Source organism: Porites lutea, chromosome 4, assembly GCF_958299795.1.
Source record: "Porites lutea chromosome 4, jaPorLute2.1, whole genome shotgun sequence".
Taxonomy (NCBI): Eukaryota; Metazoa; Cnidaria; class Anthozoa; order Scleractinia; family Poritidae; genus Porites; species Porites lutea.
Genome location: NC_133204.1, coordinates 34,362,366 through 34,377,616, shown reverse-complemented (window position 1 = coordinate 34,377,616; position 15,251 = coordinate 34,362,366). Strand labels below are relative to the sequence as shown.

At 37.0% G+C, this 15,251-nt stretch overlaps 2 protein-coding genes across 2 annotated transcripts in view; one reads left to right on the top strand and one right to left on the bottom strand.

Moving 5' to 3' along the window:
* LOC140933381 (polycomb group RING finger protein 3-like) overlaps nt 1-15,251 on the bottom strand; it is a 136,269-nt gene that overhangs the window by 85,380 nt on the left and 35,638 nt on the right. The window lies entirely within an intron of this gene.
* Nucleotides 10,623-12,210, top strand: LOC140933000 (uncharacterized). Its single transcript, XM_073382507.1, has 3 exons — nt 10,623-10,685; nt 10,803-10,827; nt 11,067-12,210. The coding sequence occupies exons 1-3, from the start codon at nt 10,623-10,625 to the stop codon at nt 12,143-12,145; spliced, it is 1,167 nt and encodes a 388-aa protein (XP_073238608.1). The 3' UTR covers nt 12,146-12,210.

The window sequence follows — 15,251 nt, the reverse complement described above, 5'->3', positions numbered from 1 at the left end:
CTAGTCCGCTTTTTTGGAACAAAAATCCTTCTTACGCCACGGTAAACTGATCTATTATCATCTGCTGTGTGGTCCCGAAGTAGCGATCAGTTTGAGCTTTGGGGATTTTCTATCAGATGGTTCGCTTGCCAGAGAGCCAAGAGCTTTGGGAAGAGCAAAGTAGTTTGTTTTCGATAACTGTCGTTTAATATGGTAAGCGACTAACTGTATAGTTTTTTTAATCAGTTTTCAAAGCAAAAGCAGTCTCGGGAGCAGCCATCGCATTGAGAATGTTTAAAAGCATTTGTTTTCGTGAGCAAAAAAGCAACAGCTCTGCATGTGCATCCGACATTTCATTTTGGTACGTTTCTTTGACGCGCACTGCACGACTGTGAGACTACCGACGCAAAAACTGATCCTAATGCGACTCTTCGAGCCTGGAATTCAACTCCACGAAAATTTACCTACATTGACATATTGGACGATATTAACGAGGTAAAATTAAGTTGGCCATGAAAGAACGCAAATTCATTTTTTGCTGACGCTTTCACTGGTGTCTTGAGCCGTCATTTGCATCTATTTCGAGGTTGCGTGAAGTTCCTTATTTTTTCATCATGGTCGAAGACTGAATGAATTATTAAATCTTTTGGAGATAGTTAGACTGGAAAGATTAAATCTCGCGGAATAATTGCCAAAGTCTTAAAAGAGGAAGCTAGAGAAATTTGTTTATTCAAATCTGACTTGAGTGTCCGCCATGATCGATCTGCTGAACTGCGCATTTTTTTGACAACGAATCTTACGATCCAGACTAATATGGCGATACTTGAACCGTTCTAATAACTGTTCGGCAGTTGATGTTTTCTTTAAAATTCTTGTTCGTGACATTGAGTCTCTTAAGTAGGTACCTACTTTGTCGAGAACGTATCCTGACAGCCAAATCGTTTCTTGCCCTAGTAATAAAAAATTAACAAAGCAATGTTTTTAGTAATTTTAATTTATGTCCCCTTGCTTACACTCGGAACTCCCTGATCGTAACCCTCAATAATGATAGCCTAATACTCCTCCAGTCTCAGCAGAAATCAAAATTCATTTGTACCGAAAGAGACACGCTTTACTAACCTTTGGAAAGTATCGCTTTCCTACATGGTAAGGTTAAAATGTTTCCAAGAACGACGTTTAAATACCATGAGAATTACAAAATTATTAGGTTGATTATAATAACTCAGTGTCTAGTTAATGCTAGCCGGCTGCAACTGCTGGTGTTGTATAAGAAAAGAGCGTGTTAAAAGGTTGGGAAAAGAAGACAAAATTGTTTTAAATTTTGCACGGGTATTATCAGGGTGAGTGGAAAATTTCAATCCGCCGAATTTGCATGCGGTATTGTTTCCACCGCAAACTCTTATCAATTATCGTTAACCAGAACAAACAAGCCATCGATCCATCTTTACTTTTGTATCACACCGCCGTGTACACACAGACAAAGATACTTAAGAAAACCTTTTAGAAATTATTCACTGTAACTTAAAAAAAAGCAACAACAACATAAGAAAAAACCGGAATATATTATTTTCCTTTACGATTCTTCAACATCCCTTTAATTAAGCACTGTCTCAGAGAGAGTTCTGTATCAGTCAAGTCGATATACGGGGGTGAACTGGAAACGTAGCGCTCTCGCTATATAGTAAGTTGATAGTTGGTCCAGGCAGACAGATTCGTTTGAAAGCGAAAAATAATGTTTTCAACCACTCGTTGAGTTCGTCTTCCGGTATCTCGTCTGTCATATATGGATTCATTATATGGTATAATGAGATACTAGCCTTTACGTCCATCTTTAAGTAACTGCAAGTTTAAGCAACGACGTTTTTGAGCGTCGCACGTCAATTGTAAGTGGACTTTTTGCTTTCTTGGGCCAGATATGATTTTGACCAAATTTCCGGGCAAATCGTCGCAGTAAGACTAAAGATACTTAGCAACAGAAATTTAGTAGCGCCAACGCATAATTCAAGAGAAAAGGACTCGGTAAAAACTATTTTCCGGTTAAAGTGCATCGCTTAAAAACGCCTTTGCTTATACTCGCTAATTTCGCTTCGTTCAGTACTCGTTGATCTAAAGAGCCTTAATTTGGGTGTTTCGACAGCAGTTAGGTTTGATGAACGCAGTTTTTTCTTTTGGATGAGCTTGGCAGTCTTCAGAATTCTCTTCTATAAATAATTTTTGAGTGCCTTTTTTCTGAGCTTGTATTGATTGGATGAGAAAAAAAAAAAAAAAACAAACAAAATAGGTTTGATGTAAATTTTGGCGAAATTTTGTTCAAACCTTTTGGCTAGGACGGAATCTATGAATCATTCATTTTTCAAGGATTAACATCAAGAAACGCTGAGAAAAGTTCAGTGGTCGCAGCGATCATAGCGATAATATGGAAACCACTTTCCAGCGATCGCAGCGATCACAGCGATCGTAGCGATCATACGGAAACCAGGGTTAAGGGGGCTGCAAAAGGCGGATATATGTAATTTCTCCGGCTCTCTAAAGCCTGGTTTCCATATGATGGCTACCATCGCTGTTATCACTGCGATAAATAAAAGTTCAGCGATGGCAGCAATGATAGCGATCATGTGGAAACCACTTTCCAGCGATCGCAGCGACAACGATCGCTGAGATAGAAAGAGTTCTATCTCAGCGATCGTTGTCGCTGCGATGGCCAGAAAGTGGTTTCCATATGATCGCTATGATCGCTACGATCGATGAACTTTTTTTTGCTCAGCGATCACAGCGATGGTAAAGATCATATGGAAATCAGGCTAAATAAAATCATAGCAACCTGGTTTTAACGACTAATGTTCAACAGTTTTTTTTTTCATTCAAATCTTATGCGTAAATTGTTAATTAGGTCTAAAGTGTTCTTTAGGAGTGAGTAAGGGACATTAGAATAATGGCTGAACTCACTGAAAAGAATCCTAGCTTACAGGACTGAAATTCGCAAAAAAGTGATAAACTCAATCTAAAATGTCCAATCACAAGACGTCAGTGTAATCAGAGCGACTCGTCAGCCACTGTTGTTATAGGCGTAAGTTACTGAACCTTAACAGACTTTTTAAGTAAACTTTTTTTTGGTTACAACTTAGTTATTTAGTTGATTTTATATTCTTTGCCTTATTTGCACTGTAGCAACTGAGTAAAGGCATGTGGGTGATAAGTGAGGTGGGGGAAGGTGCACACAGGAAGCCCACTCTGGCGGGTGTCTTTTGGTCCTAAACAGTTTGGACTTTAGACCATCGGTCATCAATGCCAAGATCAGCTTTGTCTTATCTGTCATGAACGAAATCATTAAAACAATAGGCCTTCCATCTCGTATAATTTCTCGTTTTGTATTCATGAGAGAGATCTCAACTCCGGAGCTCTAAGCTTACATTCATACACTGCTCCATTTGTGAATACGGTCAGTTTCACTAAGAAAGACTGAAAATGTTTCGTCTGCTCTTCTTGATGACTTTGGCCATTTTCTTGGCCGCTTCGTTCGGAACTTCGCAGAACAATTCTTCAAATCAGGTAACTTTACAGCGAACCAAATTTTAAAGCATTCAACTTTTCCCAGATTATTCCCGAGAATCTTTATCGGCAAGGGAACTATTCAGATGCGGCGGTTTTCTTAGCTTTCTAGACTCAGCAACACTGTTTTTATGCGCTTTCAGGTTCTTTTAGAATCATAATCCGTTCAATATCTTGGTTGCAAACTAGAAACTCAGTTACCAGAGATACAAATTGAATTTATCATCGATTTTACAGGATACAGCATTCAGGGCTTTAGATACAGCTCATGGACTAGGCTATCTTCAGTTTTCATGAGATTATTAAAGGAAAAAAAACAAAATAGTTGCACTCTACGCTCGAAAACCCAGGGGTTTGAAAAAAAAGGGGGGGGGAGATTAAAGTGTACGATTGGTAAGGGGAAGATAGGTAGGTTTGGTTTGAATTATTATATCGGGAAGTCTGAACAACCAGAGACTCGAGAAATTCGCGTGAACAACGCGCAAAAAAAAACACCCGCGTGAGCCGCGTGTGTGAACGTAAGTGTGAACACATTACTCTCTCGTTACCAGTCTCCTCTCAATGAGAAACAAACGCCTGTTGAATATTAGCCAACCAGGCAAAATTCTCGGACATAGTATTTTAAAAGATATGTTTTACAAGTTTACCCAAATCTACCTTGTTCGACTCCTAAAATAATCCTTGAGAAGCAGAGCGTCAATCAGATAAGCTTTTTTAAAAGCTTCTTAAAAGAAGATTGATTGTTAGAATTGGCTGTTAATCTTTACAATAAACGTGAGGTCTAAGGTGAGCTCAGGTGTCTTTGACGACTGTTTTGGGTTTTTGATCCTTTTTGAACCGTGAACTTTTTCCGTCATGGACCCATTCAGCTTTTCATTTAAGCTCTTACGATAAAAAAAAATGCAAAATCAGCAGCAAATATTGACCAATACTGACAGAGTTACATGTACGCTGAGACTAACAACCAATTAACACGTGGGGAATTTTGCTATTTACCTGGTACTCTTTGCCCTTTTCCTGAAAAGGTAGCCAGCCAAAACTCCGCTCAAAGGAAAGACAATAAAGTGGGCAACAAAACGGGCTGCAAAACAGGACGACAAAAGGAAAAAAAAGAATGCGAGGAAAGAACATTGAAAACAGATCCCCCCCCCCCCCCCCCCAAAAAAAAAAGACAAACTTTGTCTCGAAATGCTCGAAAGACATAAATCTTATTAGTTTCATACAACTGGCAAAAAAAATTGCTTTGAGTGTTAAAAATCTCCTTTTTAGCCATTCCCATGTTAACTAGCCAAAAACTGCTCCAAAAAGTAGGATCTGGTAAAAAATGCTGTTTTTTTGTCACCAAAATGGTCGTATTTAAGAGTTAAAAAACTGGTATTAGGGCTTAAAAACCTACTGTCATTTGCTTGTAAGATTAGTACTCGTGGCTAAGAATGTTAAGTGAGTTTAAAATTATGGTTTGGCCTCAAAGGGATATATATTATATTCCTTTTTCTGTCGTTAAAACTGATCCATTTGACCTTAAAAAACATGGGAGCACCCAACCCCCTCCCTTAGAGAAGAAAAGTTTTTTGAGACTAGTAAGAGATAAAGGACTATTTACCCATTAATCTGCAATGTCGTGACCACAAAAACAAAAGAATACTTTGTTTCAGTGACATACTTTAAATTAAACCTTTGGAGTGAAATGTCTCACTTCAAAACTGTTTCATGGCTAAATTTCCCCTCGCAACAAACAACAGTAAAAGGTGTAGTGGGAGAGAAAATCCTACATTTTCCTTAAGCTGCAGAGTGTTTGGTCTGCAGCTGTGTAAGTGTAAAATTATAAATGTCGTGTTATAACTCAGACCCTAACCTTGATCATAACGCCAGGGGGGAATACTCCGGATTTCAAGAGACAGGGATGATCAAAGGATATTCAGCCTCACCCTTTTAATTCCCTGGTTTTTTTTTTAACCACGTTAATTTCCTTTTTTTATCTTTCCAAATTCAGTTTCCAGTGCAACTCAGTTTATGCTATAGTCAAGAGTGTTTTCATTTATCTATTAAAAGTTTGCAGTCTTTCTTTAAGTCATGAAAGTATGTTAAATTTCCAAATCTAACAGGCTAATGGATCTGCAGCAAAGTCTAAAAGCTGTAAAGTTGTACCTCAAGCTGGTTGCTGTAAGGATGGTGAGTTTACAATTTATTTTAAAAATTGATTTTCAACAAATGATAATTGACGGATATGAAAAATACCAGCTAATACCAAAAACAAAAAAATAAATCTGTATGTTTAGATTAAAATTTACCAGAAATAAAGGCATTTAAGGCCAGTAAAGTACATTTAAGTATTGAATTAGTGGGATCAGTTCAGGTTATACACATAACAACTTGCTAGTTCTGCTGTATCAAGATTGTGTGGATGGTAATTTAGTTCAGTGGTGAGTTTCATTGATATATCGCTGTATTTTTTTTAATATTTTAAGGCAAAGATGGAAAGGATGGACAACATGGTGAGTCACATTAAAATGCAACAATTTTCCTTCATTATCATTTACATTAATGAAACATTATATAATTTAGAAATAATTTAACAGTCACTTGTATAATCAAGTGTTATTTTTGGTAATTGCAGGAAAAGATGGGCGCGATGGAGTAAATGGTGATGTACATTATTTTATCAAATATTACTTGTAATAAAGGTTGCGGAGTGTGGGTGACAATGATTGAATGTCAAAATGCTTTTGCTCTGATCCAGTACTGTACTTTGTGTGGTGGTAAAAATATACGTGATTACGATTGATATGAGAACCAAACGCACGTGCTCAAAGTGCGTTCTGTGCATTCCATACATTCTTTGTGGAAGTCCAAACGAATGGCTACATACATGTAAAGCATGCATAATAACAACCTGGAGATTAGAATTGCAGGCTCCTCTTGACGCCTGTGATTATCCGTTATACAAAGACCAACATGTCAAAATAATGTACTTGCCAACTCTTTCTGAGTCAAATTAATTAATGCATGAGATTTTCGTCCTGTTATGATAGGAGTTTCTGAAAACATCCCAGCTACTTCCGCACATTTCCAACAATTTTCAGAAGACTTCCAAACTTTGCCAAAAAATGTGTGAAGTTGTTCTGACAACCTTTGAGCAATTCTGAAGTTATTTTAAGTGTCAAAGGGAAATTGAATTGTATTTTTGTCATTAATCATGTGTTAAACAACAATTTGTCTGGATTTGTTTGTCAGGTGCGAGAAATTGTCCTTGTTAATGAGTGAAATCAAGGTCTAAAAATAAGTCCCCAGGCATGAAACTCATGCATAATGTGTTAGAGTTGGCAGGCATACTGTAATTATTCTCAAAATAAATCTTAACCATGGGTTTTCTTCTTGTCATCGATCGATCATCCCCCCTGTTGTAGCTTGTTGTCAGTGTTCTACCCTAGATTGCAATATTACTAATCCAAGGCTGTGCTCCAAGAAAAATTATAAGGAGTCCAGTGTTCTGAACCTGTGATAAACAGGGAGCAAAGCATCAGATTTTTATGGGAAAGCTAAGATTTCCTCTTTGCTCAAGATCAAAAGTAAGGTTTTAGGGGCCGCTAGCGCTGACGGGGCACTGCTAGAGCACCAGTACAGCGGGACTTTGATATAATGAAGGGCCAAGGGACTGGCAATAATAATAACAGGCTATAACGAGGTTTTGTTTTATTGAGGTTTTTTCATATATTTCATTATTACTGGGGTAACAAAAGTATTTTTTTATACCGAGGACTTCGTTATATAGAGGTTAGTTATATCGAGGTTCCACTTAGTATCACTTTAATTTGTTTATTGTCTTGAACTCAGGAAAAGATGGCCGTGATGGACGAGATGGCAGTGGAATAAAGGTTGGCTTTTTTAAGCTTCAAACATTGCTTTCTCTTTTTGCTTGAAAAGTTCAGGAAATTCAAATTAAATGACCCAGGGAGCAGTATGTTTCCAATAAAATGGTCTCTGTTGTGTGAATGTATCAAGTTGCCAAAAAAGAGGTTTTTTTGGACATTTGGGTTTTTCTTTTTCCAGAGATAGAAGAATAAGATATAAAATTATTTTCAAAAAATTTATAATTTAGTTAAATTTTTTTGTGCAACAACCAACGTTTAGGGTCACTGTAGCCAGATAGTTTGCAAAAATGAAACAACACTAAAAATAATAAAAATTATGGACTTATTATAAAATGGAACGCAACTCTAAAATAGTTAACCAACTTTTTAAAGTTGTGTTACTGTGTATTGGACAAATAAAAATTGCTGCGTAAAACTATTTGATTTGCTTTTTTCCTCACTGATTCAGTTGTAAAACTTGCTGTTGGCACAATTAAGAGGAAAAGCACCTGCTCATGTTTTTAAAAACGGAACCCACAAATGCGAATAAATTGTATTGCGTACTCTGTACCTCAGTTAATTATTTTATTATAATAAAATGTAATTTCACACTTTCATTTTTTATGAAATGATACCTTTCTTGTTCACAATTAATGGTGGCAAATGCTGGCTCCTAATATGGGAAGTTATGGGTGGTTCAAAGGCGATTGGGTTAAGATTCATGTAATGTAAACCTTCCATTGATACCTTATTCTATTGTCATACCTCTAGTGTTAACGCAATGACTAAGCGGCTGTACATGTGTAGATAGATAATCTCAGACCAAATGTTAAATTTAAATGGTTGGCCTGAAGCTGTTTTGATTACTTTGATTTAACCAAAGAAGTGAAAAAAGGTGCAGTATGTTGATTGTTGAATTTTTTGTTATGATAAGTAAATAAACTCATTTTAGTGGTAGTTCTTGTATGTCCATGAAGCTAATATAAATAAATAAAATTAGTAGTTTTTTTTCGTGATAGTTTTTGCAGTTTTGGTTTCACTTTTATTTGTAAACGTCTAAATAGGGAGAAAAAGGAGAAACAGGGATGCCAGGAAAAGATGGAAATGCTGGCGTTAAGGTATTATTGACATGTACTGCTTTTTAAATAGTGGTTTTGAGTTTCTGGATCCATATACTTCCATAAAAAGTCATTGAATATAAATTTAAGTTGAACGATGCAAAATCATCAAAATCATAACCAGACCAGTTAACTTTATTTTGATCTCCACCACACTAAAGACAAGCAAACTGGCTATTCTCTTAGCATTTGTATTAAAAACAATAATAATGATGATGATGATCATAATAATAATAATAATAATAATAATAATAATAATAATAATAATAATGTTTATAGAGGGAGCTAAACTTCCTGTGGCAGTTTTAAGTGGGTCCCTCATTAAAGTTACTGAAGTAATTAATTGATAAAAAGTAAAACTTTGCTCCAAAAAGGAAAAAAAGAGTTAAGATCATAAAATTTGCAGTTAAAAGTACAACTTTTTCCTAGAGTAAGAAGTTCCCATAACATTCTTCCTTATTTTAACATTAAGGTTGTTGAGGACAGTTTCTATAGAAATGCTTTATGCATTTACTATGCATGTTAACATTTTTAAAATCATGAGGAGATATGAAGCCAATTAGCTTTTAAAGAAAAAAGTGCGAGGACAAGTTGAGAAGAATGCTTAGAAGTTTCTACTTCTACTTCAATACCCTTAGACGCTTTCACATCTAACAGATTAACAATGCAGAAATATATATAAAAAAAGAAAAAGAAAATAATAGAAATAAGATAAAAGATTAATTTAAAAAATGTTGCTTAGATGATTACAAAAGCTTGGATAACTTTCTGCTCTTATTATCAAAGGGATAAGATTCCATTCCCTTATAGTTGTCAGTTATTGTCAGGAGAAATTTATTCTGTTTTTGTCGACTTTGATTTGTTGACTTTCAAAGGCAAAGTAAACAAACGACAATAGTTTTACCTTAAAATCTAATCATTAACATTTGACGAAATTTAGCAGAAATCCTTGTCATGTCGTACTGTAGTCAATGAAAGCCTCAAATAAACAACAAACAAAGGAATTTTGTGACACAAAAGCTATTTTGAATTCTTAAAAATTTCAAAAACTGTTTTTTGCAATTTGGTTAAGGTGCTTTAAAATGTGAGGGTTTCAAAATGTAACAAGTACGCAAATTCATAAGGAAATCAAACAGCTGAATATTGAGTAAACCAAACAAATTCAAAATTTTAGGCTTCTTTTTAACTCAATGAATGTAATGTCTTACACACCCAAATAAACGGTAATGATCATAACAACCTATCAAACCGTCTTTATTAACCCTAAAATCTGCAGGCTTGGCCTTTAAATTAGTTTATCCCAGCCTGTTTGCTGCTGTCTTTAAAAATTTAATTTCATCTGATCATTAGTTTCATTTTTTTTTCGTACTTTTCATTATCTTTAATTCTTATCTGTTATCTTCATCATCATCATTGTCACTATTTTGTTACAGTTTAATAGCTTTATTTACTTACTATTATTATTATTAGTAGTAGTATTAGTATTAGTATTATTATTATCATCATCATCTTGTGTGGTTCTTATTATTTCTGTTGTAGGGGGAGAAAGGAGAACCCGGATTAGATAAAAACAGTAATGGTGGTGTTAAAGTAAGCGTAACTTTATACTTCTTTTTGAAGACAGAAATGACTAATTTTCACAGTCCAAACAAAAAAGGAAAGCGCATGCTTTATCCTTACAGCAACAAAGGACTCATTCAACTTTCTTTAGTGGTCTTGACCTATGAATGAAGAATCATTAATATTACCTTTGATTTCTCCGCGAAGGGTGAGAAAGGATCTCGTGGTGATAAAGGATCACAAGGAGAGAAGGGATCACAAGGACAAAAAGGAATGCCGGGAACGTGTGATACAAAGGTAATTGTCATAAAACATTTTCCAGATTTTCAATCTCTGTAACCTTTAGTATATATATAATTCTTTTTACGAAAGCCTTATTAATTTAATAATATTAATATTAATTATTACACGTGTTGCATGCATAATCTCTTCTTTTTCCTGTTATGTTGAAAGGAAGAAGGGTGCGTGAGTTAGCGGCAAGGCGATGACAAGTGACAATCGAGATTTTTACTGGTACAAGTCAACTCACATGTCCCACAAGTTCAAGGAAAGACTGACACCAAACATGATGTTATCATTAGATTTATATCTCAATGTTATCTTGAAAGGGAGATCAAGGGAGATTGTCGTCAGAAAAAGTTGACTGTACAGGTGTTAAACCCTATAGTTTGCATAAATAACTACATTAGGAGATTGTAAGCTTTGTTATTAAATTGTATTTTGTTGTTTTTATTTTCACTTTTAGAGCAAATCGAAGTGCTGTTTAGCCGGTATGAGCATTATTTGTTACTGTTGTCTACGATGCACATGTACATTGATTCATTAGAAAGAGGAGCTGCCGAATTTTGATTTCATGATTACGTGGCTCCTTCACATGTACATTAAAACTGCAAAAACAACACAAAAAATTACATGTACCTTTCTACCTTATTTTCCATTTATGCCAGTTGTTTCTTATAGTAATTGCTTGATAACAAAGATTTTCCACATTTTTTTTTTCTTGTGGAAGATTGCTCTATTGGATTCCACTTTCTTGAGAAAGTTCAAGATCTTCCAACCCGAGGAGCATTAGATGTTGAACATTTCACCATTGATGGAAGCTTGTTTCTTGCTTTTGCCAACTATCATGGGGACATTAAAAAACACAAGACAGGTTCCACAATCTACAAGATGGATAACTCGACTGGAAGATTGTCTTTGTACCAGACCCTGCAAACAAGAGGAGCGAATGACCTGTTGTACTTTTCTATTGCTAACAAACATTTTCTTGCTGTCGCTAATCATTACGATGGAACTCACAGGCTGGACTCTACAGTCTATCAATGGAATGGAAAACTGTTTGTCGACTTTCAGAAATTGTCAACAAACGGAGCAGGTTACCTCACCTATTTCAAGATACTTGGGGAAAATTATGTCGCAGTACCCAACCACTATGACGGAAGTACCCATTCTATAAAGTCAGTTATCTACAAATGGAGCAGCGGCAAGTTTAACAGATTTCAAGACATACCAACTGAAGGTGCCTTGGGATGTACAGCGTTTGTGATAAACGGTGACACATTCATCGCTTTTGCAAATCATTACAATTCCCAACACAAGCATTCTGTTCAGTCCACTGTGTTCAAATGGTCAGGAGGTCACTTTGTTAAACTGCAGTCTCTTCAAACTTACGGAGCGAGAGGTGTGAAGTCTTTCAACGTCAACGGACACACGTTCCTCGCTTTTGCCAACCAATATTCTGGAAGTAAACACAACATCGATTCCTTCATTTACAAGTGGAATGGTAACAAGTTTGTCCTGTTCCAGTCCATTCCTACTCGAGGAGCCATGGCATGGAGTCTATTTGTGATCTGCGGTCAAAGCTACCTGGGTGTGGCTAATCACTATGGTGATGGTCAGAAGCACAACACCAAGTCAGTTGTGTACCAGGCCTCTGGAGCAAGGTTCATCAAGTACCAAGAGATTCCCACACATGGAGCGCATGGTATGACGTCATTTGAGTACAAAGGTCATACTTACCTTGCAGTGGCAAACTACTACAATGGCCAGAAGTTCAACATAAACAGCACCCTGTACAAGTGGGTATAGGGCAGGAGGCCATAAAGTCAGGTCCAAGCACAGAAGATATTTTGTGTAGTGAAGAACTAAAACATTTCAATTGCTAATCTTAGTATATTCGGGAACTTTATAAGCGTAATACTGTCTATCCGTTAAGAAGGGGTTTTTTAGGAGGGGACTGATACAATAACGTCAGTTTTTTGTTTGATATAGTGAAATGTTAGAAAACAAAATGTGCTTTATTATCGCGGCGATTAGTTGCAATAAAGATGTGCTTGGAACACTAAGAGGTTGTGTACTTTTTTTAAACGAAAATCCTACAAAAATGAATCTGTGGCATAGCTTGTATTTCTGTCCATCTCAACGTAATGTATTATAATGAGCACAGGTTGAGCAATCAGCAAACTGAAAGGAAAGTTAAAGAATGTATAGGCTTTGAGCGGTGATTCCTTATGCAAGTAACGCGAGTTTTTATTCACCCATCGATGAACGTAGCAATGTCGACTAAAGCATTCAGTAATGGCGTTATTTTAATAACCGTCGTTTTACACATTGCCAGTTAGATACAAGACTAAGTATTCGAGCGCTCAGATTTTCGAAACCAGCTCAGCTTTTTTGGAATATAGGCGTTTTGAGGCTAGACGAGCCGTTGTCTGCTCACTATCTGCCTATAAAGAACCAAAACTGCCAGGAACGTCGTTTACAGGTCGAGCACTTTACGCCCTCTATTCCAGATGCAAAATATCGGCTTCGGAAGCACGGGTGTTTGCGGAAAGTAAATTTTCGATTTTTTTGGGTTAAAAAGTCGTGGCATTTTTGCCAGTTTCGTTTGAATCCCTCCTCCCCTTCTTTTTCATTATTCTTGTCCCATTTTTTGGTCCTGGGAATTTACTGGGCCTCATTTGTGTGGGAAACGTTTTGGGGAACTCAAGACTTACGGGATTAGAAGGAAGAATTGCAGGTGGTTAGTGCAGGATTTTCATCACCATTTTCGGCTCAACGTTACATATTTTTTGTCTTTTTATCCGGCCTCCTTGCCTTAATAATCGTTCTGGCATTTCATTTTATTTTATTATTTTGCCACACAGAATAAATGTTAAGTAAAATAAAAAAGATAATAAATAGGATAAAAATGACCCTTTTAAATGGTTTGATCACACGCTTGAATATATGATGTTGCTCGGTAATGAATTCCATATTCTAGGACCTTGAGACCGGCTCGAATTTTTTTTAATATTTGTTCTACAGCTCTGAGGTCGGTAAAAGTCAGAGTATCTGGTCGAATATTGATGAGTCTGATTTCCAGTTTGAAAGATTTGAGTAAAAGAAATAGGTAAAGCATCATTATGATATAGGTACATGAAAGAACTTACTTGGAGGGAGTAGATACTAAAAATATCAAGAATTTTCAACTTTGCAAAAAGAGGTTTACTTGAAGCCAAGGTATGGTTTCAAAGATTTCTTGCTCCTACAAAAGTTAGATGACAAAGTTGTCTTTGAGCGCTAAAATTGATGACGTCGCAAACGGTACAAGGGCGTGGATCCGCGCGTCGTCACCACACAGTACGACATCGACCTTGCTGATCCTTGCAGTATGCAGAACGCGTGTCAAATATGAACCTAGTATATGGCCTCGCTCTCCATAAGTTCTCCGTAGCTCAAGTGGATAGAGCGCCCTCCTCCCGGAGTTTGGGTGGTCATAGGTTCAAATCCCTTCGGGGACTCAAATTTTTTCTTTGTCCCACGCTCGTGACATGTTGATTAATTCATTTTCACATTTGTTTCACCGCGCTTAAAATTTTCCATCTTTCATTCTCAATGTTGGGAGTTGTTGGCGAACAATGTTGCGTCCGTTTGCACGGGGCTTAAGTGAGAACTAGTCTGTGACTACTTTTACCTACCAAGTGAGTACACCATAACGTAATATTCTCACTTGTTTTTTTGTTTTTTGCCTGCGCGCTCTGCTGGTATCCTCTTTGCACCCCAGGGAATTACAGACAATCGGCTGGAAGTCTCCGGGGAGTCTATTTAAGCCAGTTACCCGTATTTTTCTTCTTTTTTGCCAAGTAAAGCCCCGTGCAAAAGGACACAACTTTCCTGGCCAATAACTCCCAACATTGTTAGATGATACATGTTGCGTCCGTTTGTCCACCTTGTTGCATGTTGTTGCGCGTGCGCAAAGGTTGAACCGGTCAAACTTTTGAGCCAACAACTCCCAACATTTCTTTTTGTTTCGTGATCGTCGAAGCGTAGCGCAACAATTTTGGATCCGTTTGCGCAGCTTTTCCAACATTATTGAGGCCACGCACTCGCATTACACATTGTCTCCAAAGTCTTATAGGTCATACCCTTCCCACGATGCACTGCAGGTCCCAACATTGCTTGGAGTTGTTGCATCTGTTTGCACTCCACTGCCAACACGGACGCAGCAACTCCCAACATACCCTCCCACCATCCCGTTGGTCGACGCGTATCCTCCTTTCCGTTCCCCGCATTTAAAATGGTAATGATCATAACGACCTATCAAACCGTCTTTAGTAACCTTAAAATCTGCAGGCCTGGCCTTTAAATTAGTTTATTCCGACCTGTTTCCTACTGTCTTTTAAAATTAATTTCATCTGATCATAAGTTTCATTTTATTGCGAGTCTTCCCAAACCGAATTTACAAAAATGATCGAGAGCTCCGCATGGTGGCTCACTGGTTTGCTGAAGATATGACCCGAGCAAGAATCTCAACCGTTTGGGATAAATGGCCACAAGCGTGACGTTTTTAATTGAAACCAGAGTGCTGCACAGTGCTGATAAGAAACGGGAAATGCCCCGAAATAATATGACATTATGATTCCATCTTCTCATCATACAGTCAACTCTCTCTAAGACGGACACCTTTGGGACCAGCACTAGCTGTCCGTCTTAGAGAGATGTCCGTCTTATAGAGAGTCAAATAGAGGGAGCTAAGAAAGGCAGGTACCAACTCTAGATGTCAGTTTTACAGAGGTGTCCGTCTTATACAGGTGTCCGTTAAGGGAGAGTCGACAGTAATGTTTTCTTTTTCGTACTTTTTATTATCTTTAATTCTTATCTGTTATCTTCATCATCATCATTGTCACTATTTTGTTACAGTTTAATAGCTTTG